Here is a 27930-nt window from a genome sequence, read left to right on the forward strand (position 1 = left end):
AACAGAGATAAAAAGCAAGCTCTGTGCTCTAACAGCATCAGGATTTCTTATCAGTTTCCCAAATATACCCTGAATAATTATTTTCCTTCTTCCTGTACACTGCTTGCCAGTAAGCACACTGGCAAAACACCTAACTGTTAGAGTGGGAAAGGAAGTGACTCTGCAGCTGTCAAAAAATGTTCTCCAGGAAACAGATGGCTAGAGCTATTATTTACAGCTGACCATATATGTTAGAAAAAAGCTGTCCACACTACAAAATCTGGAGTATCTGGAAAAGTGGTGATGCATTACTAAATGTCGTGCAAAGAGGATGGGTGGTTGCTGCTGTGTATGCAGCACCACCCTTCTTTACTTGGAAGAGGTTCTGTGGCATATTAAGAACCTACCTGCTTTCTCCTGTCTAAAGTCTCTGATACTTGGATCAAAGTTTCATATTGAATAGCCATTATAATGAAGAAAAGATGGGTACAAAGAGTGAATAGTAAGTCTGGTGTATGCAAAAAGGTGATAGGGCAGTGATATTCTCCAGAGGCAGAGGATGGACTGAGGGTAATCCCCTGCATGGGCTTTTACACTTGGGCGTGGAGTGCTCACCATAGTTCTATGTCTGAAAGATATTTTGGTTACAGAGCATGTGCTGTACTTTTCCTGCACAACTGTTTGCTTACTTGCAACCTCAAAATGCAGAGAAAAAAAAGTTATACAAAAGCTAACTAAGTAACAGCCCATACTTGAGCACAGCTGTACAGCGGGAAAGACATTTCAGAACATAGAATAGGAAATGAAATATATTTTGAGAAATTATTCCTACTATGTCATTGAAAAACCATTTCACGACAGACAATTAAGCCTTGTAGTTTGATGCTACAAATGCAGGGACTACTTTTAAAACAAATCTTTCTGTTGATTTTTTATTAAGTAGGTTTTTAAAAGGCTAAGAAATATTTCAAGCCTATGAGGAGGTGAATTTTAGTCTACATCCAAAGTTGTCTCACCTTTGAGATCCCTTCTCTAATCCATTAATTCATACCTGGCATATGATGTGCTGACATTTTTACTTTAGTTTTGATTGTGTTGCATGATCATATTCTGATGTTTCTTGTGATGGTAGGTGATGAAACATGCAACAAATCAGCTCTCAGCATATTTCTGAGACAGTTACCATCTTGTTATAATAAATGGATGTTGGAGTGTTTTTTTTACTGTTATGCTGTCAGTCATATTTTGTTATGCCATTGATCTTTTGCCAGCTTGATGTTACAAAAAGGTTTCTGAGTGACAGTTACAGTGAAGCAAACATTAAATCTGAACTGTCTAACTAATCCCTTCCATCCACTTCATACAACTATGCTGACTATAGTTTATTTATTAATACCTTACTAAACCAATATATTTGACCTCTCAATTGGACACTGAAAGGCAGACAAATGGAGTATTATGAAAATGCTCCATTGCTAATGCAGAACAAAGCACAGCCTACCATTCTGTTGATGAAATTAAAGCACCATTCCTGCAGTTTTGATGCTGCATGTGTGTCCATATGCTGCTTGTCTCAAGTACCAGAACCAAAGAAATCAGTCAACCATGAAAAAATCACAAGGCTCTTAGCAAATTATTTTCATTTTTCCAAAAAGGAGTCAGAGATTACCTGAAATTGGGAATTCACTACAGCTCTCTGGCACTCTGTTTATCACCTTTGGTACAGAACTGCAGGATAAACACCAGGAGGTTTATTTTGACATCTTCTGGGTGAAGTTATTCTTTGTATCTGTGGTGTCCACAGGTACAGTTTTACTAGGACACACATTGGTTCATTAGCAAATCACTGACTTCTTGGTTCAAAAACTTCTGAGTGGGTGGAGGAGGATCTTTTATGTAAGAGTTGTAATCATAAGGGGTTTATGTTCCTGCTAAAAGCTTTGGTAGGTGATATTTTCTGAAGATGTTTGATGGAAATTCCCTGATCGTCTCTTCTGCCTCTAGGAAATGCTTATGCTTTGCTGACAGAAGCCTGACTTAGACTCATGCCAGAAGGGATATGCTTAGAGGATTATAAACTAAACAGGAGAAGTAAAAGCACCTGGATTTTATAGCTACTCAGGATACAAATACACAAAGCACACAGGCATCAGCCAGTTGAAGACCACAGAATAAGCATTTCTCTATAAGGCATGACATCAGATGTACCATGTGCAGGCTTTGGGGCCCTGGGTAGGAAAGAGACTAGAAATAAGGAACAATAAAATCAGCAGTTTATACAACACAAGTTCACCTTAAGCCTTCCAGACACTACTTTTCATGCTTACATCAAGCTGGCCTCTCTTCTGCACCAGCTTGCCCCAAAATATCTTTCTGTTGCAATGTGCTCAGGAGCCACGGATATCTTTAACCACACATCCCAAACAGCTCCTGGCATCATATTGTCTCTTGCAGTAATCTGCATTGCCCTAGCATACTTGCATTATACAGCAGATTCTCCACATGGTGTATAAGAATACACTTTGTAAATTGCTACATTGCAGAGAGCGGATAACTTTTAAATCCTCAAGACTCTAGAGTAAGCAGTTTCTTATTTCCAGGATTTGACAATATTTGCATCTTGATCTGCTTCAAATCCTTTCACTGAAATTCAGTTTTATCCCCTGTTTCAGCTAGGAACAACAGACTGTGGCAGACTTCACACATCTCCAGTCAGTCAAGATCATTCAGCAGGACTGCTGCTTCTGCCATTCACATGAACACAGTCAACTCTCTTCACATTCTCAAAAATGCACATTGCCAGTTGGTTTTAAGCCCCTCCACCAGACACAGAATTTCTCTTTTTTAACTCTCTTTCACCTCTCTGGCAATTGTAGCACATATGTCTCTTCTTATTCTGCTTTCAGATTTTTCATATGCACACAGATGACAGGAGGCCCAGTTAGAGGTATTGCTGTTCCTGACTCACAGATATTTTTGGAGGTTTGGTTGTTTCTTTAAACAGGTCAGCTAGCGTGCGAGGTTTATCACTTTAGCTAAAAAATCAGAGTGCTGCCAAGTGGCAGATAAGAACTGTGGAAAGAATTTCTGAGTTTCATTTCTGCAAGTACAGGCTTTTATTTTTTAATATTGGCTTTGGGGTGGGTTTTTTGTGTGTAGTGTGGTTTTGTTTGTTTTGGTTATGTTTGGGGGGGGTTGTTTGGGGTTTGTTTGTTTGTTTTCCTGATGTCTCAGGCCCTGTATTTCCTGTATTTATCCAGTAGCATTCTGTGCTTACCCAAGGTGCCTGAGGCATTCAGGCATCCTGGCCCATGCAAGCTGTGTGGCCAAATGTGACATCGCCCTGAAGACTGACACAAAAAAAGACATTTATCACACCTAATTAAAGGCATCCAAATAGTAAGTAACTATTCCTATAGCTTTACTATCGCAGCTCCCCTGTAGTAAGTAGGAAGGGATTAGCTAATTCTCTGGGCAAATACGACATATCTAATAGGCAGAATGAATCCTAATCAGGAAGTTTTTCTCTCCTCACTGACCATAAATGAAGCCCAAGTCAAGAAAAACACCAAAAAAAGGCAAGAGAAACTGCACAGAAATCAACTGCATTGTACTTAATCAAAATCCTCACATGCCCACATTTTTTTTTAGTTACTAGTTCTGCATTTGCAGGAATTTAATTATCACAAGATCATAATTTTTATGTCCCTGCCCACTACTGGGAGATTGGAGCTCAATGATCTATAAAAGTCCTGTCCAGCCCAAACCACTTCATGATTCTATGACTGTCTTTGTGACAAAGAAAAAATTTCCTTGGCAAACTTTTTTTGACTTCCCTGTGTTATATTAGAACAGTCAGCAAAACAAACCCTCATGACTTTGAATCTTTCTCAGAAAATTGTAGCAGTCTTCAAATGGAAATAAATCAACATAATCAAAACAAAATAAAGCAAATGTATACACACATATTTGCTATAAATAAATGTGACAAGGAAAGATTGCCTAGCAGTCAGCTTTTGGATGTTGTGCTGTAGGATGCATTTGAAGAATGTACTCATAGTTTACCAGAAACAAAGTGAATTAATTCATTTTCTCTGAAAAGTTAAAAGAACATTCAATAAAGGGATCATGACAGCTTTGAGAGAATGTGGATTAGAGTTTCAGCAGATTATGCAGTAACTTCAGCAAAGCTGAGCACATTGCCAGTGCTTGGCAAGTAGCAGTAATTGGTAACTTAAAACTGCATTTACACTTTTTTTTTTTATTTCTACATGTTTTAAAGCTGATAAAGGACTACTAAATATTAAAGCAACTTTTGACACAACTAATTGACTGAAATCCAGAAACTGGATGTTGTCTAATTATCAAATGAACATCAAAAAGAACAAAAAAACCTTACCACTCAAAAGACGAAATGAATTACAGGAATATCTGCACTCAGTGTATCCTATTAACACCGTCTTTATTTCCTTTTTACAAAAAATAGAAATAGCAACAGACAAAACATACTAAAAAGAAAAATCAATGCTTTTGCCTTGATCTCACTGAGGAGCTGCTCAGGCAGAGTCCTGGATGAAACTTTGACAGTATATGCTGTTGACAAAGGGAAATAAAGATATATGACAATATATCTATGCAAGACACAAAGTACAAAACGTGTTCCGTGGCCTAACAAACATTTTGGAGGTTGCAAGTGTCATAACAATTTTCAAATTGTTACTTCTGCTCACCCATGCCTTTACACAGCACAGCTTACAAACAAGTTACATATACACATATATAATAAAAAAGATTTGTATATGGTATAACTGATACAAATTAAGGCATCCTAACAGCTGCTGTTTTGCTGGTGAGGGGTATGTCTCATAAAAGTGTTTCAAAAGGCTATATTTCAGGTATTTCAAACAAAGTGAGACATCATGACATGTTTTAGAGGAAGAATTCCTGCAGCTCTGGCTCTTCAATACTCTTTTGACTGTCAGATTTCTGGATTTTCCAGTTGATGTCATCATGCCTGGAGAAAAAAATGGAGAGAATTACTCAGTGGTAACATTAAAAATATAAAGGGGTTGGCAATGTGTTTATTTACCCTGTTTTGTTCCACTTGTATGTATTCAAATCTGAATTAATCTTTCTGTCTGTGCTCATTTTCTAGACACATGCTAAACATTGTGGATTTTTTGTGAGTTGTAACTTCATTCTGAAATCAAACCTGAAAACCAATGGGATGATGAGAAGCTTTTTAAGTCACAGCACTAACTAGTGTGCTGTTGTCATGTTATGGTAATAATGCAAAGAATATAAAAAAAATTCTTTGTACTTTAGAGGATGGTATCACAGTGACAGAAGGATCCACCACAATCAACATTAGACATATCCTATTGGTTTCTGACTCTGCCTGAAATAGGACTATCTTATCACTGTTAATAATCATCAGAGAGAAATGAACCTCTCTATCTATTGTGTAGGAGATTTGAATGAAGCTTGCCAATAAGAGTAGAAAAATTAAGCACAACATATCTGTAGCACTCATTTTCTTCACTTCCTTTCATATGCCCTTGCTCTGAATTCCCAGTATGTTCACCTTCTCTTCAATTAATCCTTCTAACTGATTGTTCACTAAGCATCTAATCCACAGCAATTTTCAAACCTGTTAAGACCCTCACTTTTAGTTATTAGTACTGAAGAGCAAAACTCCTACAATACAACCATGACTAGCTGGTTTGCTGCTGCAAAGGACAGACACTAGAGTGAGACCAAGAGTGTGCATGAAGGAGTTTGCATTTAACTCATAAGCCTGACTCTTGTAAGCTAGAATAGCTTTATTTCAATCTACAACCATCACAAAGAATCAATACTCCCAATAAACTTACACTTAGGATGGTTAGTTAACCTGGCGGTCACTTCAGGGTTTAAGAAGCTGAGCTCATGGTTTTGGGTCCTAATAAGAAATGCATGAGGGATCATTCTATTTTAAACCCCTCTTTATTCATCTAAATTACAGCTGTCACATACCCAAGGCAAGATCAAAAGGCACAGAATTGAGCCAGACCAGACAGATTTTGCAGAACTGAGTCTGAGGAGATAAAAGAGGAGCTTAACTCTTTGCCATACCTACATGTTGGCATTTCAGGTGCATTGCTGTTATCATAGCATTACCTGTGTACCTTTACTAAAGGATGCTTTATAAGGCTAAGACTAACCTGCTGCATTGGCCCAGGCTTGCAGGGTTGAAAGACTCTGTGGGTGAGTTCCCCATGTAGAGGCTCACTAGGCACACCAAAGAGCCCTTTGGCAGCTCTACAGTTGCAGTGTGACCTCAAAGAAAATTTTTGGCTAATGCAGATGTCTCTAGGCAACAATACTGAACAGATATGCTTTTTACAACTGGAAAAAATGTATCACTAATATTGCTAATTAGTAACCAAATTTCTAATTAAATTTCTAACAGATTCTAGTGCCCGTATCACCACTAATACATCCTCTCATGCAACAAGCATGCAACAAGAACACATGATCACAACAGATCGCCAGAGAACAAATGTAAATCTTCTGTGACAAAGTTACTTTCACATTCATGTTACACTCTTCTAGTATAGTTACTAGCTACTGGTTAGTAATTAGTTAATGGTTACTATTTTGTTGGACACAGAGATAAGCATTCTTTTCCTGGAGAATATATTTGAAGTTGTAATTTATCCATATTAGGCCTAGCAGTGGGATATGTATTAGGTTAGACCCACTTGCTGTTTTAGAAGCATGCCCATTTTACTATCTGACAGACATGATGATGGATTCTGCTGAGTGCCCCCATGTAGGAAGCAATTTTTGCTGTTCATAGCTGTACCTATGTACAGGGTTTTATATTGATATGGTGAGTTACTGTTTATTTTAAGTAATGCAGATCTCAGTTGACTCAAAGTGTGGGAAGGAACTGTTCATTGGCATACAGGTAAGATGGAAAAAGACTACAAATATCTGCTTGGAGTTGTAATACGCAAAAATAATCCTTCCAAAAGAGGAAAAAATATTCCAAACCATCTTGCACATCCAAAATTTCCTCCAAGACTTTAAGAAAAATAGGGTGTGCCAAATTTAAATAGGCCACTAAAAATTTAGCACAGTCTTCTACTATTAAGCTGTGACCAACTTGAAAAAGTAAACTACAAGCCCTTAATGTACTTTGGGGTATTTTGAATGAAAACAAAAATAAAAAAAACAAATCAAAAGAACAGAAGCTGAAGAAAAAGTGCTGGAAACTAGCTGGCAGGAATGCAATCTCACTGAAAGCAGATTTTGTCTAATAACTTCAGATTTCAGAAAATGCTAATGAAATCCCCTATTATAAGGGTGCAGTGTCACAATGGGCTTGGGACAGTGTTTAGAAATATAACTTCCCAATGTAAAATTCTGTGAAGTTTTTAACCACTAAAGACTGTCCTGTTTTCCAAAAAAGTTCTTTATTTTTTTCAAAATAGTTCTGAAATGCTAATTATGTAGTGTGCCCAGACTATCTAGGGAAAATTCAAATAGTGTCCAGGAGGTTGTAATGCATAAAATGGTGATTTTTTTTAAGATTTAAATGTCACAACTACTGGGCATCATGTAGCTGACAAATGACAGGCACCCATTTTGCTATTCAAAAATCACAACATATGCTATAAGTCATCACAAAGGCTAACTTAGAAGTTCTGAGAACCTTCAGTCTGTGTTCCGATTTCTGAAAAGCAAAATACAACTCCCATTCTTTTGTGATGTTTGGAAATCTCATGCCACAGACTTGGGCACACAGTTTGCCCACCTCCTGATTTCTGGGCACTGTAACACCTCCTCAGGCTGTGCCAGTCGTGCATTCTGCTCCTTGCTTCCCACTCCCTGGTTGTCCAAGTGTCTGTGGTAACGGGGGCTTTAGGACATGCTGCCTGGACCAGCAGTGCCTGGAGCAATAGCCAGGAGTTCGTGCCCAACCATCACCCTCCCAGCAAGTGACTCCACAGCCCTGCAGTGGCAGCCAGACATTCCCTGTCTCTCATTTCTGGGAAATTGCCATTCTCACAAGAGCAGTACACAAGGAAAGTGACAAATTACAACAACTGCCTACACCTAGGAGATGGCTCTAACATAAGAATAAATTAATCATTTTGTATTCCTCTACAAGCAGCTGGATGTTTTGACTGGAAGTTTCACATTGATGCTCCCTCAGACTGCTGCTATCCAGTTTTCTGCACAAAAGTTTCCCTCTTTGTTTTCAGGAGAGAATGAAACCTCTTGGAAATCTTACAGTTTCTGGTTTCACATACACTGTGCCAGTGGCTTCTGAACAAGACTCACATTTCCATTACAGAAACTGAGTTTTTATGTATGGGAAGGTCCTGGCAATAAAAAACTAGTGAATGGACCCCCCTTCCTCCATGTATTAGATATTTAGAAAACACTAACTTGAAAGTTAGGAAACTTAGGGTCTTGAACTGCAGAATAACTAATATCAAACTAACTTTACATCTCAGTTTAACAGAAAAAGCAAAAAGGAATTTGTGAGTGTTAAGAGTTAAGTGAAAATGACAGGTCATTTTTAGAGAGCATTTGCTTATAAAATAAACATTTTATCAAGTGTTGTTTCTTCCAACATATCTTTATGTAATTGAGGGACTGGTTTCTATCTGCCCGAATAATCTTGAGGGAATGGAACTAAATTAAGGAGTTTGAATACAGTCAGAGTTAATCTGATATTAAAAAGAGTTAAAAAACAGATTTAACTTCAAAGTCTAAAGGAAAGTAAGGAAAATGTGTGAAAATAGAAGAGCACTTATTCTTACAGTAAAGCATTCTGCTTCATGTTCTCTGTATTCTCTTTAGAGATGAACTGTGGTCTTTTTGCTCTTCTCATGAGGGGAAATTTAATTTCCATTCTCATCTGGTCCTTGACTTTTATTCAACAGAGGTAGAATACTCAGCCAAAGTCTGCTATATACCCTGCTGGATTTATGAGCATGAATACTTTCTGTACTTGCTTGGAACTGAAATCCTGTAGCCAGTTCAATGGTGACATCAGCAGAAATCCATCATAAATTTTTGCTTTTCTAGGAATTTATATGTTCGTCTACTTCCTCTCTTGTGAATCAATCAGTTGAGTGCTTCAGTTCCAATGTTAAAAAACACATACAATTTGAGAAAAGAAGGCAACAGAGATGCTAAACATTACCACGCAAAAGCACATACCAAGCATAATTACCCAGCTCTTCATTCAACGTGCTAGAAGAAAGACTGGTGTAGCTGAAGTAAGGATCCTAAAGAAGTATAACATCATAACAATTAAGAGCATGCACAGAGCTTCCCACATGCATAACATGGAAATCAACTAAAACATGCAGTCAGCCACAGTAACAATTTAACAGATTTTTTTTTTTGCACCTGAATCTGTTACCTCTTTGAGATATGTGCTGTGGCTCTTTGGGTTGGTATAAAAATTTTTTCTTTCCACAGTTCTGATGCTGGCAGCAGTAACATGCAAACATGCTCTCTTCACAGAACAAGCATTTTATATTGCAAGCATCAATACTGTTACAATTACCTCATACAATCCTTCAAATTTCTTAGGGAACTACAAAAAATGCTCATGGACCTGCAACCTATCAGAACATCTTTGAAAACAGACTGTCTTTTCTCCTGTCACTATGAAATCTGAATCACCCATTAAAAAAAAGGCATTGTGTTGTAAAACTACTTTGTTAAACTGGCTGTTCAATGAGATGGTGGATGTCTTTAAAGACTCAAACCAGTAGTTCATACTGTGATTCTAAGTAGACTAAGAAATGCAGTCCCACTTTTATTAAGCCCTTTAGGTCTCCTTTGAATTTTTCCATTCAGTTTCATTTAATTTGATTTCAGTTTGCAATAGCAATAGCTATGAATGGTCTAATAGCACCCACTAATATGGACTATTCACTATTTCCCAGTTCTCTCTTTCCATTCTTTCTTTTGCCTCCTCTTTGCCTAAGATTTCCCTGTATTTTTCTCCCATCAACTTGTCATACTTTTTACAGTACATAATTCACTACTGCCCCTCCTCCTATTAGCCTGCTTTATGTATTTTTTTATTTTGAAATTATTGTTTCGCCTGATGTCTTTCTATCTACTGCCTCCCTCCCTGCTTGTCTTCCACAGTGGATTAAGTCATCTACAATTCCCTCTCGCTCATCTCTATTGTATCTCCAGATGCTCGCCCTGCACTCCAAAAACATACTGCACCCACAGTATTTCCTACATCTGTCTCTTCTATTCAGTACAAAATCACAGAATCACAGAAGTAACTAGGCTGGAAAAGATCTTTGAGATCATCGAGTTCAACCTACGACCTAAAACCTTGAAAGATGCATTTGCTCCAAGTATTTTCTCCTTATCTTTTAAACAAGAGGACCAGTCTTTAAAGTGCACACATCCCTCTTTCCCTTAGGTTCCCAGAAAAGGCACTCTGTTCGCTGTAGAGAGGGAAAGATCTGAACCAGTATGTTTTCTGACAGGCCAACCATATGCTCTGACACAAGAAGACTCTGTGCTATGAGTAGAAGGTGGCCAAGGAAGACTTGCTGCTGACAGCTTCAACACCTAGGGTTGGCTGTAGCTCCCAGAAGCATGAAGGACCATTTCTGCAATATTTCCTGTTATTTTCTTATTTGGTTGGCCTCATCAGTCTTTACAGGACAGGACAGGGCTAGTCCTTCATTATTTACTCCTAAGAAAATGCATGGTTTCAAGACTGGCATTCTCATTGTATGTTTTGTCACTCACTGAAGCATCAAACATCATTTCCATGTGAATCACATCTCTGTGGAAAGCTTTCAACACAGAACATGGGAATCATGTGCCCTAAGAGCATAGACTCTATATAAGCAATACCTGCCACTCCTTGGAAAATTCTTCCAAAACTGAAAAGTGGATGGGCTTTCTGTAGGTCAAATACAAAAAAGTATTTGTGTGTATTGTTTTGCAATAGAAAGGCAGAAGGAAGAAGCATTACTTAATGAGACAGGAAAATGAGACACTTATGCATTACTTAATGAGACAAGAAAAAAAAAGGCCCCTCCTTCTTTCAGTGTACTCACTGGCTTGTTTCTTCCTTTTGAGACAACTGCTGGATTTCCCTTGCTTTCTGTTGTCTTCCTTCCTAGTGAGGTAAAAGGTAGCGTTGAGGAGGTTTTGATGAGGTTTGCTGTTTGACAGTTGTTGTTGTTATTTTGGTTGCCGCTCAGTGTCTCCATTATGGACCGAAAGGCTCCAAAAGGCCTTTTCAGCTGCTCCCCTGCATGCTCCCCAGAGCTGGCTGGAGCCCGCACGACTCCTTTGCTCCGGTCTTTATCCTTTTCCTCATTCAGTTCTGATTCTGCTAGCTCCACCTGCACCACAGGCTCCTCGAAAGTTACTCGAAGTTTCAAATTTTGAGAGGTTCTGCGCTTTGAGGATGGAGACTTGAGAGCACTCTTTGGGCTGGTGGCAACCTTCTGGGCAGCAGCACTGTCAGTGCTAGATGGAGAGCTGTCTGCACAGAACTGGTTCTGAGGGACGGTACCAGACTGATATGGGGCTTCATTATCCGCATCGCTGCTCTCCGAAGTAGGAGAAGGACTGTGGCCGTCCACAGACTTAGAGACCCTGATGCCAAAAGGAAAACGCCGTCCTGCTGTGGAAGTGTGCTTCTTAAGCATCATGTTCAAACTCTCTGCACTCTCAACACTCTCCACTATAGGCTGAGGCCTTGGTTTGTCAGTTCTTTTCACAGGGGTGTTCTTGTGGTCCTCAGAATTAGCTGAATCTGTATCAGACTCGCTGAGAGACCGCTGCATCAGCTGCCTCAGTCGGGCTAACTTCAACTCCCTTTTCTCTGGCAAAATCTTCTTCACATTCTTGGAGGATGCATGAGCATCCTGAAATTCCAAAGTCAGCTTTTCCTGCATACAGACATTTTCAGAGATTTCCTTCCCCAGCAACTGGCGCAAGATTTTATCGGAGTCCTCATCTTTTATCTTAGCTCGAGCACGACAAGATGTACTCGTTCCCAAGCTGCCAAGAATCTGAATCCCATCTTGGGTGTTCAATTTACTTTTTGGGGGAGACAATTCATCTGCTTCAGATGGTTTCCACTGGGGTTTGCCAGAAGCAGGAGATGACGGCAAGCTTAAAGAAAAAAAAGAGGAAATGTCACAGCAAAATTAAGGCATATCTAAAATGTGAAAGTGGCATTTCCAATATATGTGTCTGTCTCAGTTTATTGTTACTTATCCTTTTCATTGCTACTCATATGGAATTCATTACTGTGATGCCACAGCAAAGATTCCATAGAGAAGGATGTAATACTGTTTTTACTCCTATGTAGAGTTTGAGTGCCTTCATTTTCTCTTACCAAAAAAAAAAAAAAAAACAAACCAACAAAAACAAAACCTCCTTAAAATCAAAACTTAGAATGGCTAATCAGACATCAAATATGACTTTGAGGAAAACTCTAGAGAAATTACACCTATTTGTGAGAGCTGACAGGCAAAAAATCTCCACAAGGCCAAATGCCTGCTATTCAAGTCACATCATAATACAAAACTAGCTTATTTAAGGTCCTATTTAAGTACCACCTCTCTGCATAGCATTGATTTCATAAATCTAAACTGCATCTGGTATTAATAATAATAACCATTCAAGAGCTCATAAAAAATCAGGGCAATTTTCACTGAAAACCTTTTCAGATATGAAATATTGAAAAGCAAGAGAAAGGTGACATGAATGTATTTCATACTAATAGAATAATAAATTAAATTTAGAACTCCAACTCTTTTACAGAAAGAAACAGCAATTTCAACAATGTCTGATTTGTGAAGAATGTAAATTGCAGAGACCTTTTCTTTTCCTGTGACATATGCTAGAGCTCATAACACTTCACATTCTGACTTTAAACCACTTTTCCTCTAAGCAAGGATAAGGTGACAAAATTTAGGTCTTGTGAGGTTGGTAAGCACATCCTGCTTTGATGAGTCTGTAGTTCTCACAATGTAAAAAATTCACATGCCTATACTAAACACCTAATTTTCAATTAATTTTATGCCTTTTTTTTTTCTTGAGGCAAACCTACACACTCTGAAGAACATGCATTTATCTACAGTGCACATTCCTAATAAAAGGGATATGTTCTCTTAGATCTGCTACTTCCTCCTTGGATGATGAAAATATCTACAAGTGAGTTCCAACTAGAAGGAAAAGTAGTAGCCAACTATGAAATAAAATAAATAGAGTGTAATTTTCAGACTTGGTGACTTAACCAAAATGAAGTTGAAGCCTACCCTTTTACAGGAATAACGAATGATGAGGGATTTGCTTTCACCTGATCTTATCTGGTGCTGAAAGTAAAACAGTCCTGGTGCGCACTAGAACTCAGATGAGAGACCACTTGGAAAGATCAGGCAGCAAAAATCACAGAAACCAAATGAGCCGGAAAATGGCTTTTGGTCCCATTGTCCCTGTTGAGCTGGCAGACAGGGAAGACAAAGATTCCTAAAAAAAAGGCAAACCCCCCTTTTTCTAGTGTATTTTTCTACTTCAGCAGGAGTTCGGAGCTTACAACCCTTTCCTAGCTGAAGTTCCTTTACACAAGTGCATCTCCAAACCTAATGTCTTTGTTATCTACAACTGCAATTGTTTGCACATTGTCTGAAATAGTGACACATGAAATTCAGGACCATGGAGCATTGGTACAGGAAAATGCTCAGGATTCTATGAGAATTGAAAAAAAGCAGTCACTGACTCTACAAGTTCATACTTGATGGCCACAGCTCTGAATGTCAGTGGCTGCAGAAGCTTTTATGCCAGCTTTACATTTTCACATACATGTCGCCCCCTAACAACTCTGAAATAGGGAAAGCACTATATATGGCTTCCAGAGAGGAAAACACATTAAAAAATAAGGATAAACCAAGCTCTATTTGCATGTGAGTTATTTTATTTCTTTCAAAATCATCTTCAGATTGCTGTGAGAGTGAAGTCATGCTTGCTTCATGTGCTTCCATGCAGACCTCTCACTGTCAGAGAGACAGTTCTCTGTCTCCCTCTTTAATGTCTGAAACTTGTGTTTCTTTCTGTGACTTCTGACAGGATACATAAACAATAGCTTCCAGAGATTTGACTTTTTACACAATCTAGAGCAGGTAGAAGATTTAATGAGTATAAGGAACTGTATTAATAAGAAAGCAGGGTTTTTTGGTGACTTTTTATAACTTCCTGATAAAAGTAATGTATGATAGACCAAGAAAACATCAACCTTTACATCTTTCCTAGAGTTTCTAGGCCCTTCTGCTGTTCATCTAATTTAAAACATACTACATTCCACTGTAAAATTGGCTTTCTCTCTATTGGAAAGCAGGGACTATTTAGTTTATACTCAGAAATTTCCAATATTTACCAGTATTACTTACTGTCAAACTCTAGAAGCTCAGCTTCAAGTCCACGAGGTGGCCCCACATTTTCTTTACAGAACACATCTACTATTTAGCCAGATCACAGCTTCTCCTGATAACTGGTATATTATGAAAATATGCAAATCCAGGCTGCAGTACAGTTCCAGTCACCTTACCTTGGGGATGTGGGCAGTGACTTGCCCTCTGACCGCTGGGCTTCTAAAAGCTGCTGGAGCTGGTTCTGTAACGTCACACGTTCCACAGTCTGCCTGCAAGAAAATGTAAGACTGTTTACCTCAAATTGTAAAACTGACTAACTTACATAAGTAAGTTACAGGAAAACTGATACTACCCTTTGAATTAAAGAAAGAAGTCCCCTTCACCTGTACTTTATATAATAAATAGAGAACTTATAAATAAGAACATAGAGAGTTTGTGCTTCTGTCTGAATTTCTGCTGACATTTTGGGATCACTGTAAAAGAACAACTGAAAAAACTTATTTGTCAGATCCAATTATTATACTTCATATAAGGACAAGTGTATGATTATAAGCACCAGTGAATTTAAACTGACTCACAGACACAAAAATATGGTAAACTTAGGGCATTTGTTTCTTACTTGTTTATGGAAAAGAACAGAAAGCACACAGATTAAGCAGTCACTTCATATGTTTGGTGGATGGCCTTCATCATCTGAGCAACAGCTCAGGAAACTGCTCTCTCCCTTCCTATTTGCAAATGAGCTCAGAGAAAAGTTTCTGACCACTGGAAAGGATTGGTCCAAACTACAGCTGTAGGATGGAGTTGGCTGTTTGATGTTTGTACCACATCAGCTTGTTGTGCAAACATTTCAAAGGTCCTACCTGAGCTCTGCATCCACCTTATTCCCTGTACTATACCTACCCAAGTGTATCGCTTTCAGTGTGGTGTTCTGATCTACACTGTTTTCCAGATAACTTTAGAGACCAGCACTTAAAAATTGCAATAGTACCTAAAAATTGTTAATGAGAGTGATATCCACAGTACAAACTCCATTTTCCATTTGTTACCTGTTAATGACATCTGTTTGTCCTGCAACATACCTATTTTTCTTGGATGGTCTCAGTTGAGCATTATAACCTGCAAACCCTCAAGTACAAGAATGGCAGATTAATTTGCACAAAAAGATAATCTTTTTCCTGCTTCCATACAATTCAGACATTCCACTCTTACATCAGAATACCCCTTTTTGTTGACCACCACAGATAACATCTGTTTAGTGGTCTCTAATTTACAATGCATCTAAACACTGCACAGAGAGAATTATTTGAAAACTTATAGAAAATTAGAGATTTGGAGGTTTTTATTCCATGGTCCTGACCAAATAACCATGGGAAAATCACTTTTTATCATGTTCCCCCAGGCTCTGCTTCTGTTCCTGTCTATGTTTTTAGTACTTTTATTCTTATTGGATTTGCAGAACTAAGGCAGTTCTCTACCAATGAGCTAGACCCTTTCCTAGCTCACATGCCATCAGCAAAAGATTTAGCTGTGTTCCAAATGCAGTCCTTATAACTGGCCATGTCAAGGCCAGAAAGAATCCAGATCACTTGTTAGAGGTTGTACTTACAGGGCTGGCAGAAAAAAATATATGTTTTACTTTTAATATATCAATGTCAAAGAATTTGAAAAGTGAAATAGAAATAACGGTGTGATCTTGACATACTGCCTTGCATTTTACAACACAGCCATGCTTTATGTAGATCCTTTCTTCCTTTAATTTTCCATCTTTCTTCCTCTGGCCTACACACTTCCTTAGACTATTTTAAAATTACTTCTACCATCTGTCAACATTAGCTTATATTGCAGATCGCCAGATACTCTCCTACAAGAGCCAGTGAAATTCTTTTTAGGTTGTGATGCAATTAATCTGTTTTCTTTTCCTTTTATTATTCCTTCAATTTCTTTTTCTAAATAATGCAGCTAACAGTTTTTTAAGTTTTTAGTTTCAGTGGAGATCTATGACATGTCTACCTCTTGAGGTAATGCTCATTCCCCTTTAACAAAATATTGTGCTAAAAGAGTTGAAGTTTACTCCATTTTCACAGTTTAACTAGTTAGTACATAAGTCACAGACACCCACACTTCTTGCCAGCAGTATCCCTAAAGATAAATAACATGCACATATATATTCCAAGGTAACAATGGAAACGAGATCCCAACTTTTTGGAATAGCAATAGTGCAAAGTATTAAAGCCAGACTGATTTAGGAGACAAGACCACTGTAGCTTCAGAGGTAAGAGGATATACTCATTTTATTAAAATTGATGGCCAAATTCTGGGGATCTTAGCTTAGCCAATGCTCCCAGTGAGTAATATGTAAGGACTCTTCAGTGTCAAGTTAGACATCTGGGGACCCCAGATAGGTCCTTAGGGAATCAGAGAGCTCAGTAACTGCAGAGGGAATAGGCTGAGGCACTGGGCTCTGTAAGAGTATCTCTCATAGCATGTTTTTTTTAATTTCTTTTTATTTCTCAGTTTTTACGGGTTTTTTTTTTTTCAAATAACACAAGAATGACTATGCTACAAAGCAGAACACAAAATGGCTTAACTAAGTGAAAAAGATGAACATTTCAAAGTTTATATTCAATTTCTTACTATATGTCTAGATACCATGATCTACCCCAGAAAAAAACCCACACAATGAAAAACCACACCAACCTGCACACACTTTACCATACCACTATGGAAATTTTTTATTCAGTTATTTTTACAGCTGCTTCTAAGATGTTCCAGAAAATAATGGATTTCTTTCATACAACACAGAAAAGTGCCTACAAAAGAGAATATTAAATTATCCTCTCAACTTCATCTTTTGACTCATGGTTTGTTTTGATCTTTTGCTTGACAGCATATTAGAAGAATCCGTAGGTGTCTCACTCATTAATTGACTTGCCCATGCAGGTCCATAAATGTAGGACAGTACCATCTGGAAATGCAGGTCCATCTTCAGGCAGCATTGCAAAAGAAGTCTATAGAAGCACTCACTTTATGTCATTAATTCTGACATGGTCTTCAGACCAGGAAAGCCCAAATAATACAAGTTATACTGCAAGTAGGAATTTTTTACATTGCAACTACAGATTTTTTTGGGCAGGTGAAGTCAGTGAGAGAATAACTAATATTGTAAGACCTGTGAAGACCTCAGGAAGTAAAATGAAAGCAAATTACTTTGTAGAGCCTCTACAGGAAACTTTTGTGACTGTCCTAAGTATTGTGTTTAGCTCAGAAAGTCATACTGGATTGAAAAAAAATCTGTAATTAGCAAGAGATTTAAAGCAAAACTTGCATTTTGAAGCCAGTAACACCAGGTCTTTGTGGGCCACTTTCCTTTCTACCTATGGAAAGAATTGCTTGATTTTTTCCCTTTTAGGGGAAACCCTCAGCTAATCCTCTTGTGAAAATTTGATGGGACATTTGTAATTTCCACTTATTTCCTTCTTCCAAAAATATAAAGGCTTTTGCCCCTGAATGGAGAATTAGACTCAGCTCAGAATATTTTTCTTTACTCCTCTGAATTTGTCATCTGAGCTGCTTTGGTTCAAAGAGCTGCAAGATGTGAAAACTGGAAAAAAAAATGATGTTATTATTTTGATTTTATGTCTTCTGTTAATAAATGGCTCCAAACAGTATGATGGTTTGGAATAACTTCTCCCTGGAACTCCTCTTTGTTGTCTGATGACTGGAAGAACTCATAACAAGAGAATGGAAGATGACACATCTTTCTTTGGGTTAAAATCTTTGAAGATTTAGGTCTTGATAAGTACTTGTCTAAGAGAGTTTCTGCACTGTTTTTCTTCTTGCAGAATATCAAGAAGATATATCAAGAAAAATATCAAGAACCTTTCTTAGGTTGGGGGAATAGTATTACCAGACGAGGCTCCTTTATTTCATCAATAAAGCACTCAAAAAAAAGAAGATTGCATGATCAGCTCATGCTTATGGAAGCTGAGGGAAGGCTGGGAAACACATAAGAGCCCTCAGTGTTTTGACCCTTCAGGTATTCCATCATGATACAGTCATACCTCTTCTGTCTCTAGAGCAGTGTTTTCATTAACCCTGGGAGAAATACTGGTGAAAATCCAGGAAAGCCAGCTCAGGTTGCAGTTATTCCTACGTAACAGCTATGTTACGTACATTTCAAAGAATGAGATAGCAAACTTGACTCCCATCTGTTGACATCTAATGTCTTCAGGATATTCTTAACTTCTTTCAGGATCTTCAGAGGTGTTGCAGACAGCGAATTATCCTGCCATGAATAAGGCCCCCTTGTCAAGGTGCTCCATGGATACACTTTGTACTGTCCTTGGATTTTTCAGAAGGATGACAACTGCAAAACAGGGCAAGTGTCTTCTTCCATCATCCCTTCTGGCTCCTGAGCATGAGCCTCTGAACATGGTCCATTGCATTTATCAAAACCTCCTGTGGCCTTAGGCCTGCAGCCCAAATAGCCATGCAGAAGCTGCTCCTTCAAGCAGAAAACAGATTATTTCACTGCCTCAGTAAACTGCAACAGGGTTCCACAAGAGAAATATCTCTGTAGAAGAGGGAGAAAAGGCTGCTGCTGCACTTACTGAAACTAATCTGAAGCCTGAAAAATAGGCTGCTTTAGGGAAGGAGATTTAACTCCAGCTGAAACAAGCAAAGAAACTCCTCAGGACCCAGATAAGAATAATTTCAATTATTTCCTAGGGATGCAGTCTGTGAGGCAACAGGGATACTTGGTAAAGTATTAATGCTTTTGTCATGAAAGTCACAACTAGAGTATTTCTGTGGGAGTAAGCAGCCTGCGGACTCACATAACAACTCGTTTCTTTCCAAACGAGATGCAAAACTTTTATCATGGACGGGGTGAGAACAGAGACATGGGTATTCTGTGGCTGCCACCTCTACTTCCTGGCATGTGTGTGTTTGTGTGGTTTTTTTTTTCCTACTGAATTATGGAGAAAATATATTCCATCATATTACTCATGACAGGAGTCAGCTGCTAATTCTGTCTTCTAGAGAAATGCCTTATGTTTATTTTTTTCCTTTATGTTAGATGATAGTATTTTTCAGCAAACGGACCAAGTGCAACCAGGTACATTGAAATATCCAGGGGACATTGTCAGGCTACAAAATGATGGAAATGGTAAATATTATAATGATCCTCAGATCAGTGTTTGTATTTTTGACAGTATAAATGTAATAGCATGAAAATATTGCAAAGGGAAAATGTAAACATAAAGACAGAGTTCACTTCCCTGTTACTGTCATGGACAAAAGAGATTCAACATGGGGGATTTAACTTAATTCATGGTTTATTAGCATAAATATTTCACTACTGGTTCAGGTACTAGGAAACAAAGAAGGAAGACATTTAAAACATCTATCCTCCCCTTTTCCAAGCTCAACTTCTCTCCCAGATTCACCTGCACACCTAGCTCCTCTTCACCATTCCCAGGCTTTACTCCAGACACCTCTCTTCCCCTCTTGTCATTGCTGGAGGTTACCCCCAGTCTTTTCAGTAAGCCAACATGCAGCACCGGTCAGGGTTCATGTGCAGCACTTTCTCTCTGTTACTCCCTTCCTCCCACCCTTTCCTGTTCTCTAGTGTAGGTCTTTGACAGGTTGCATTCCAATCAGGATATTGCTGGCTCTAGGCTTGTCCATGGGCTGCAGCCCTTTCTACCTGTTCTATCACAGGTACTCCAGGGACCACTTGGGGTATGCCTTCTCCACTCCAGCTCCTCTGGCCTTGCTGTTCCCTCTGATTGTCACTCTTCTGTTTCCTTCATCTCTCTGGCATTTCCTGCTCTTTTTTAGGTATGTTTATGACCGGTGGGGCTTAGCTGTGTCCTGCATTGGGTCTGTTCCAGAGAGTTCTGTCTACCAAAGGGAAAACCCTCACTCATTCTCACTGAGGCCACTCTGCAGCTCCCCTGCTAGCAGAGTACTGTAATTCATACCCAATGCAATTAGCTACACATGTATCACCACAGAATTATATGGTCTCCTTGAAACATGGGGTTATTAGAAGTCATTTTCATGGACTGTGATAGCTGACATCTTGATCACATATCTGTGCTGGAACAATGTCACATCAGTGCTGATGGTTTCTAAGAGTCTTATGAAGATACTGACATGTTAAGCCACAGTAACTGTACCCACAATTAAATCAAGCAACTAGAATTGTTTGTGTTTCAAAACAATAGGCTCTTTACAGAATATTTAATAAAAAACATACCAAAATATTAAAACCAGTTCATATGAAGAAATATAGAACAGAAGATATTTCCTGAGTAGCTATTGTAAGTTTTGGTGACTTTTCAAGACCAAAAAAAAATCCTTGCATTTATTGTCTCTACTATTCCTCCCAACATCAACACCCAGCACTGTAACCTGTAGATAAAAGCAAGCTATATGAGCAGAAACAATGATCTGTAATGATGTGATTGCCAGATATGCAAAGGGAAAAGGGACTGGATTTCTTCATACATACCCTTTTTAGCTTCCACTCTTTTAATGTATGTCCACAGCAAACTGCCACAAAAAGAACAGCTGAAAAACTAAGGTGCTAAAGGTGAAGGGACAAATACTTGAGAGCAGAAAAGAGTGGAGAAATAAGGTAGAAATCCAACTTTAAAATGTCATATATAGGAAGAAGAAAATAGACACTGCTAATAAACTGAAGGCGAATTAGAGTATTGTTTTGAGATAACCCCTCTTGCTAACAATGAAACACTTACTCCTTCAGCTGCTTAGTCAGCTTGACAACCTGAGAGGCCAGTGACATACATGTCTCCACAACAACTAAGTAGCGGGAACACATGGTGTGCCCATGTCGCTCAGCACTTTGAGAGGGTTTCTCTCCCACATGGTTTTGCATGGTGACATTTGCTCCATATTCAACCAATGTCTGTAAAAACATAAAAGGGAACAGTGACATCTGTAAGTGTAAATCTCTGCTATGACTTCTGATCAGCACAAGAATGGTTGGACAAAAAGCACTCCTGAATAAAATGTTTGAAAAACATTAGTCTAAGCCAGTAATTTTTAAAATTCAGTCACTGACAAATCTGTTTGCAGCTTGAATTCAAGCCACATACCAATAAAATCTACCACTCAGGAGCAACAGTAACATAGAAGAGTGAGAGCTGCAGTTCCGAAGAGCTATAAAGAGACTATGTTTTATATGTCCTTCCTTCCTCTCCCCTCCAAGTTCTACCAAATGAATTTTTTTCTGTTCATTCATTTTCATGTTCATTCATTTCATCCTGAATGTACTTGTAGCATTCATACAGGTGAGTGGGACTACCAAATGAGAACAGAGGACTTTTGTTTGGCCACCTATTGATTCTCTCCTGCACCACAGTAACAAACTTTTGCAGATGCACCTATCTATGCATTACAGAACATTGTGATAACTTTACACATGGCAGACCTAGAAAAAAAGACACAGGACACCTGTTCTTGATGGCATCTGGGTCCAGAGCAGCAGCAGAATGAACACATTGCTAGCCAGTTTATAGTGGGTAGTGATGAGCTGTAATAGCTTACCAGGTCTTTTCTTAGGATCTCCACAGTGCAAGGTATTGTAACACACCCTTAGAATCTCATTTTAGTAATGTCTTTGCTACAATATTTGCTGACTCCTTTTGTTGTTTAATTCTCCATTTTCTACCACAGCAGAATCCCTATGTTTAAAACACTCCTTAGAGAAGTCTCAGTGTCCTGACTCCTTAACTAAGTAATGCTTAGATATGAAAGACATGGCAGATGCTTTAGGTCAGATAGGCACAAATTTCTTATTGCACATAAAGAACTGTACTATGACCATACCAATCTAGTTGGAATTTTGGTGGGGGGGTTAGATCACTGTGGCTTTTTAATGCTGAGAGAATCTCATTGCTTTGTACTTGCTTGGTTAGTCACTATTTTCTTTTGAAGACATACTGAAATATGTGTCAGCTTTTAATCTTCAAGAAAAATAAGATCTTAGACTCTGATGTATATCCCTGTGTTACTCACGGCACCAGCAGAGTGCTGATGGTTTCTAAGAGTTGGTTCTAGATGGTTCTAGCTTGCTGCTGGAGAACTATCCATGTTGTAAGCATGACATTTGAGTTATTCTGAGACTAGAGTAAAGAGTGTTCTATGTGCAAAAAAAGCTCTGTCTGGCTGACTTCAAGACATCCAATAACTGAAGCAAGATTTGAGACCAAGTCTTCCCTCTTTACGATGTGTTTGTGATAATCAGAGTTAGGAGCTATTTGCATAGATGGAGTAGGTAAAATAGGACCTAAATATTCTCAGCAATGCTTTGACACGCATTGATACCAACCCCTAGGAAAACCTGTGATCCTGTACAGCCAGAAACTACAGCATCATTAACTTTATGCATACACATGCAGAAGAGGAATTGCAAGCAGAGCTGGTAAACCACTGAGGGCTGGAGTGACTTGGCTGACGACAAACAGCACATACAGAGAGCTCAGCATCTGCTGGGAGAGAAGTGGAATGGGTGGTCTGTCTGATCTGCTAAAACCATACAGAAAGGAAAGTTACAAACTCTTGCACTGCATCTCATATCAACAGGTTGGGCTTAATTTGTCAAGAAAGAAAACAAAGGAGAGTTATAACCTTGCAGAAAGTAATCATATAGTTTGAAACATAATAGGAGCATCATATGCTCATAAAGACAGTGAGTAAGCGGGCCAGGGAATCACTGACAGCCTGTGATTCTTCATTTTTTATGCTGCTGCCTATAATTTCTCTGCTTTCTTTATCACTTCTTTCTTCTTACCAGATTATTCATAGTACATTATTTTAAATTAGACTCCAACTTACTGGGGACAGAGCTTATTTTGTTTCACAGCCCAAAATATCAACTACATGTAAGACTGTGAGGTGTTAGTGAAGTGACATTACTGACATTGCGTATTTTTATCACCACTAGATATTTTCATAACTTATTTCTCATGGCCTCACTTCAACAAAAAGCACCTGTTGAATTGCATATTTACCTAAAATAAAAGAATCTCTAAAATTCTAAGCCATTTATTAAGGTTTGTTCTTAACAGGGAAAGCAGGGCTAGTTTCTTCTTTGTTTAGTTTTATCCATGAAAACAGCCTGCAGATGTCACCACTCTGTTCAAAGTAATCCATACCCATTTCTCCTTCAAATGCACTGCACATCTTGATGAGGCACTGTTGAGATAGCAACCCTAAACACACACTCCATAGGAACCCTAAGCACACCCTCTACCACAACAGTGCCCCCCACCAACAAATCATAAACATTTCTTCTATCCATTTTTTCCAACTGATCATAGCAATTGGCTACAATACGATAGTAAACCCACCAGATTCAGCATGGATGTGATGGTTTGTTTATTTTATTCTCATATGAGTTTTTACAGGATCCATTCCTCAAGTCTTTAAGAAAAAAGACATGTTCCCTCAGCAAGAAAATGCAGAGATGGTCATGTCCTCCAAATCTATTTGACTGTCTTCTTTTCAAGTCTATTCTCTCAGGTCAACCTGTTTTTGTTTTTTTTTTATGTGATACTCTCAAACTGGCTTTTTTACAGAAGTATGTATTCTGGGTGACCAAATATATAAATAGACTGTAATAATAATAATAATAATAATAATAATAATAATAATAATAATAATAATAGTAGCAGCAGCAGCTCTGCAGCTGTAGATCCAACATAACAGTGTGCACAAATATACTTAGCTCTCTGGAGAGGTTAGCTAATGAAAATTAACTCTCCTATTTCTTTTAGGGTTGGAGTAATGCAAATGTTCTGTATTTGCAGTGGCCTGAAGAGTGGATTGGTTCATGTGTGGTTGCAGGAATAACATGTTTACTGATTACTGATAAATATCTGAGTCCTCGGAGGATTACTGCTCCTTCTTAGACCTTCCACCCTAACTGGACTTAATAACTTTAATTTTTATTTCTTGTCTTTCTGCCAAGAGATTATTTATTTTTTTATCTGTTCTTCTGCAATGACTTGTTTATTTATCAAATATCTCTCTGCAGTTTCCTGGAATAATTTTATTATTATTTTTTCTTCTCCAAAAAGTTTTTGCTCAAAGTGCCGACAACACAAACACTGAAATGTACTCCTATGACTAACGGTTCTAGCAAATTTGATGGACAGAGGGTACATCTGCAATTAACACAACGTTAGTTGCTTCACCTTCAATAATTTACCAGAAGTGCTGATCAACCAGGGAGGTTCCAGTGACTGGAAGCTGCCATACTTGGCACCCATGTATAACAAGGGCTTGAAGAAGGAAGGATTTAGGGAAAAACAGGCCTGTCAGCCTGATCTCAGTGCCAGGCAGGTTCATAGAGCAGATTACCTTGACCATCCTCATGCAACTAGTACAGGACAACCAGGGGATCTCACCTATACCATGGGTTTATGAAAGGCAGGTTCTGCTTGACCAACCTGACCTCATTCTATGACAAAGTGATCTGCCTAATGGATGAGGAAAAGGTTGTGGATGTGTTTATCTGGATTTTAACAAAGCCTATGATATGGTTTCCCACAGTATTCTCCTGGAGACTCTGGTTGCCTATGGTGTTCACTGAGAAAAAAACTGGCTGGATGGCAGAGCTCTGAGAGCAGTGGTGAGTGTATTTACCTCCAGATTGTGGCTGGTCAGTGGTGGTGTTCCCCAGGGCTCAGGGCTGGGGCCAGTCCTGTTTAATGTAATCAACAATATGGACAAGGGGATCAAGTGCATCATCAGTAAATTCACAGATATATCAAGTTGGGCAGGAGAGTTGATCTGCTGGAGGGCAGGAAAGCTCTGCAGAGGGATCTGCACAGACTGGATCGAAAGGCTGAGGCCAACTGGATGAGATTCAACTGCACTTGAAGGCCCAGGGCATCCTGGCCTGTGTCCATAGTGTGGCCAGCAGGACGAGGGCAGTGACCATACCCCTGTACTGGGCACTGGTGAAGCCACACCTCAAGCCCTGTGACCAGTCCTGGGCCCCTCACAACAAAAAAGACATTGAGATGCTGGAGCAAATCCAGGGAAGGGCAGCAGAGCTGGGAAAGGGTGTGGGACAAAAGTCCTGTGAGGCTGAAGGAGCTGGGGTTGTTTAGCCTGGAGAAAAGGACACTGAGGAGGGACATTGCTCTCTACAATTGCCTGATGAGAGATTGTAGACATGTAGGAATTGGCCTCTTCTCACAGGTAAAAGTTAACAGGATGAGAGGAAATAGCCTCAAGTTGTGCCAGGAGAAGTTTAGAACAGTTATTAGGAAAAAAAATTTCACAGAAAGGGTTGTTAAGCACTGGAACAGACTGACCATTGAAGTGGTGGAGTCATTGTCCCTGGAAGTGGACAAAAAAACCGGTGTGGATGTGGCATTTGAACACATATGCTTTAATGGTGAACATGATGGTAGTGCTAGTTTGATCAGACTTGATGATCTTTGTGGTCATTTCCAGCCTTAATGGTCCAATGGTTCTATGACTCTGTGACCAGCCATCCAGTTCAACTCCATGACTTTTTTGGTATATCTAACTGAACACAGGTATTGGATGGAGGTATCCAAACTGGTTTATTCTGGCTCCTGTAAGTACTGTAGATGTGTAAGCCTTTGCAGCTGGACAAATTACCATTTTTAGCACCTCTATAAACAGAACTATATTGTTTTCAGTGGCCAAGATGATTTACTGAAACTTAGTTAGAAGTCAGCATCACTCTTCATTGTATAGCACAGATTCATTTCAGGATGATAAGTCTCAGAAGGATTGTTTTTTCAAGCGTAAATTGTTCAACAAACCTATATTTTATACTTCCCCTGAGCTGGATAGCTACAAAGATCCTTTTTCAATGGAAAAAGAAACAGAAGGAAAATATCAGAGTAATGAGAAAAGTATGCATATCTGCACTGGCTGCCCTTTTGTAACACAAAAACATACTCACTAGCTGCTTATATGTAAACAATATAATCATGCTTTCATCTTGCAATACAAGTTAGTTTAGGCTTACAACAGCATACTCGAGAATAGAATCAAAACCCAGAGATTTTCAGTATTTCAGTCTGACTCCTACTGGTTTAAAAAGTTCTTCCTTCTGATATATTTTAATGTATCAATAATTTTTCCCACTTAGATTTCTAATATTTTTTTTGTCATTCAAGCTTGAAGTTTAGAGGTTTCTGCTATTGCTATCACTCTACCTGTATGCATCCCAGATAGCCATGTTGAGCAGCTATGTGAACAGCAGTATTTCCATCCTGGTCAACTTCATCCAGCGAAATCCCTTGTTCTTGCATAAACTGAAGAAGCCACAGAAGGATTTTCTCCTAAGGGCAAAGAAATGTCACAAAAGATAAGAAATAATGAAAAGGAATACTGGTGCTGTCATCCATTACTAATACTATCCAATAATTCCTTGTTTTCAGTCTTTCTTAACTTTGTAGGCTTAGTATACCATGGAACAGGTTTGTCTTTTTGGGGGTTTTGGGTTTCTTTTTTCCCCCCAAGGAAAAAGCTGAAATACTTTATTTTATAAAAAGAAATAAAAAATATGAGTACTGTAACACATTCTGAGAAATTGTACATGAAGATTGTGCGAGCCTCTGGGTTGGTGATGAAACCTGAAGAAGAATAACCCATATATAAAGCTGAAAATCAGGTTGAGAAATTTGGTCAGACTTCACAAAAGCCTCTCTGGAAAATCAAAATAGGATTATGCTCAGATGACAGAGCTGAGCAGTTAGATTCTTCAAATCTATAATCATTCCCCATCTCTGTGTGTTGTGCTAAAGACAAAGCAACACAACTAAAAGCAGAAAATAAAGCTACCCTAAGAACTCAATACATTGACTCATGGACCATTTGTATGCCCTGCATGTTGGGAAGGAGGGGGAGACTTGGACTGCAAAAACTTGTCACTGGAGGTCTGGAAGCCAAAACTGAAGCAGAAGCTTTTTTTTTCAACATCACCTTTTTTTGTGTGTATGTAGGTGCATTGTACACTTATTTGGGTATTCTTTTCTAACAATGGAGAGCTACATATGTGCACTAAGCTTTTTTGACTTCTTATTTTCCCCAAGGAGTTTATTTGGAAAAAAAATTCTTCTCTCTAGGAACTTCCAATGCCACTCCAGATTAAATTTCATTTCGTCATACTGAATATGATACATATTGAAAATCTAGAATAAATCTATAGATTGTATAGAAAAGTGGGTTCCATGAAAGCTGACTACAGCTGCTTTCCCAGTTTTTCTACCTGAAAAGGTGAAAAGACTAAATTACTTCCTAGCATACAGTTTTTTATTTAAATGTGTATTTTTTAATACCTTGTGTTGATACCTATCATGTTATACTGGCTCTGAGCTCCAGTTCAAAGGGGCTTTGTGGATTCTAGCATTGCTGAGGCAAAAGCTGATCCACAGACTTGACCTGCAGCACCTCCGTAGCTTCAGTGACACATAAATACGTAATCATCCAAAATTAG

At 38.6% G+C, this 27930-nt stretch overlaps 1 protein-coding gene across 5 annotated transcripts in view; it reads right to left on the reverse strand.

Moving 5' to 3' along the window:
- Window positions 1-4424: 4424 nt before the first annotated feature.
- The window catches only part of SNCAIP (synuclein alpha interacting protein), an 88264-nt gene continuing 64758 nt past the window's right edge, over window positions 4425-27930 (reverse strand). For 4 of the 5 annotated variants that reach the window (XM_071424379.1, XM_071424380.1, XM_071424381.1 and 1 more), the window contains 6 exons: window positions 26648-26773; window positions 21179-21348; window positions 14588-14680; window positions 11082-12150; window positions 9199-9266; window positions 4425-4993 (listed from right to left, as the gene is read on the reverse strand). In XM_071424379.1, coding sequence (XP_071280480.1) covers window positions 4909-4993; window positions 9199-9266; window positions 11082-12150; window positions 14588-14680; window positions 21179-21348; window positions 26648-26773 — 1611 coding nt within the window. In that variant the 3' untranslated portion in view covers window positions 4425-4908. The remainder of the gene's footprint in view (window positions 4994-9198; window positions 9267-11081; window positions 12151-14587; window positions 14681-21178; window positions 21349-26647; window positions 26774-27930) is intronic. The other variant, XM_071424383.1, reaches the window with a different exon arrangement.

This window comes from Agelaius tricolor, unplaced genomic scaffold, assembly GCF_023055355.1.
Source record: "Agelaius tricolor isolate 1412-34295 unplaced genomic scaffold, bAgeTri1.0.p SCAF_4, whole genome shotgun sequence".
NCBI lineage: Eukaryota > Metazoa > Chordata > Aves > Passeriformes > Icteridae > Agelaius > Agelaius tricolor.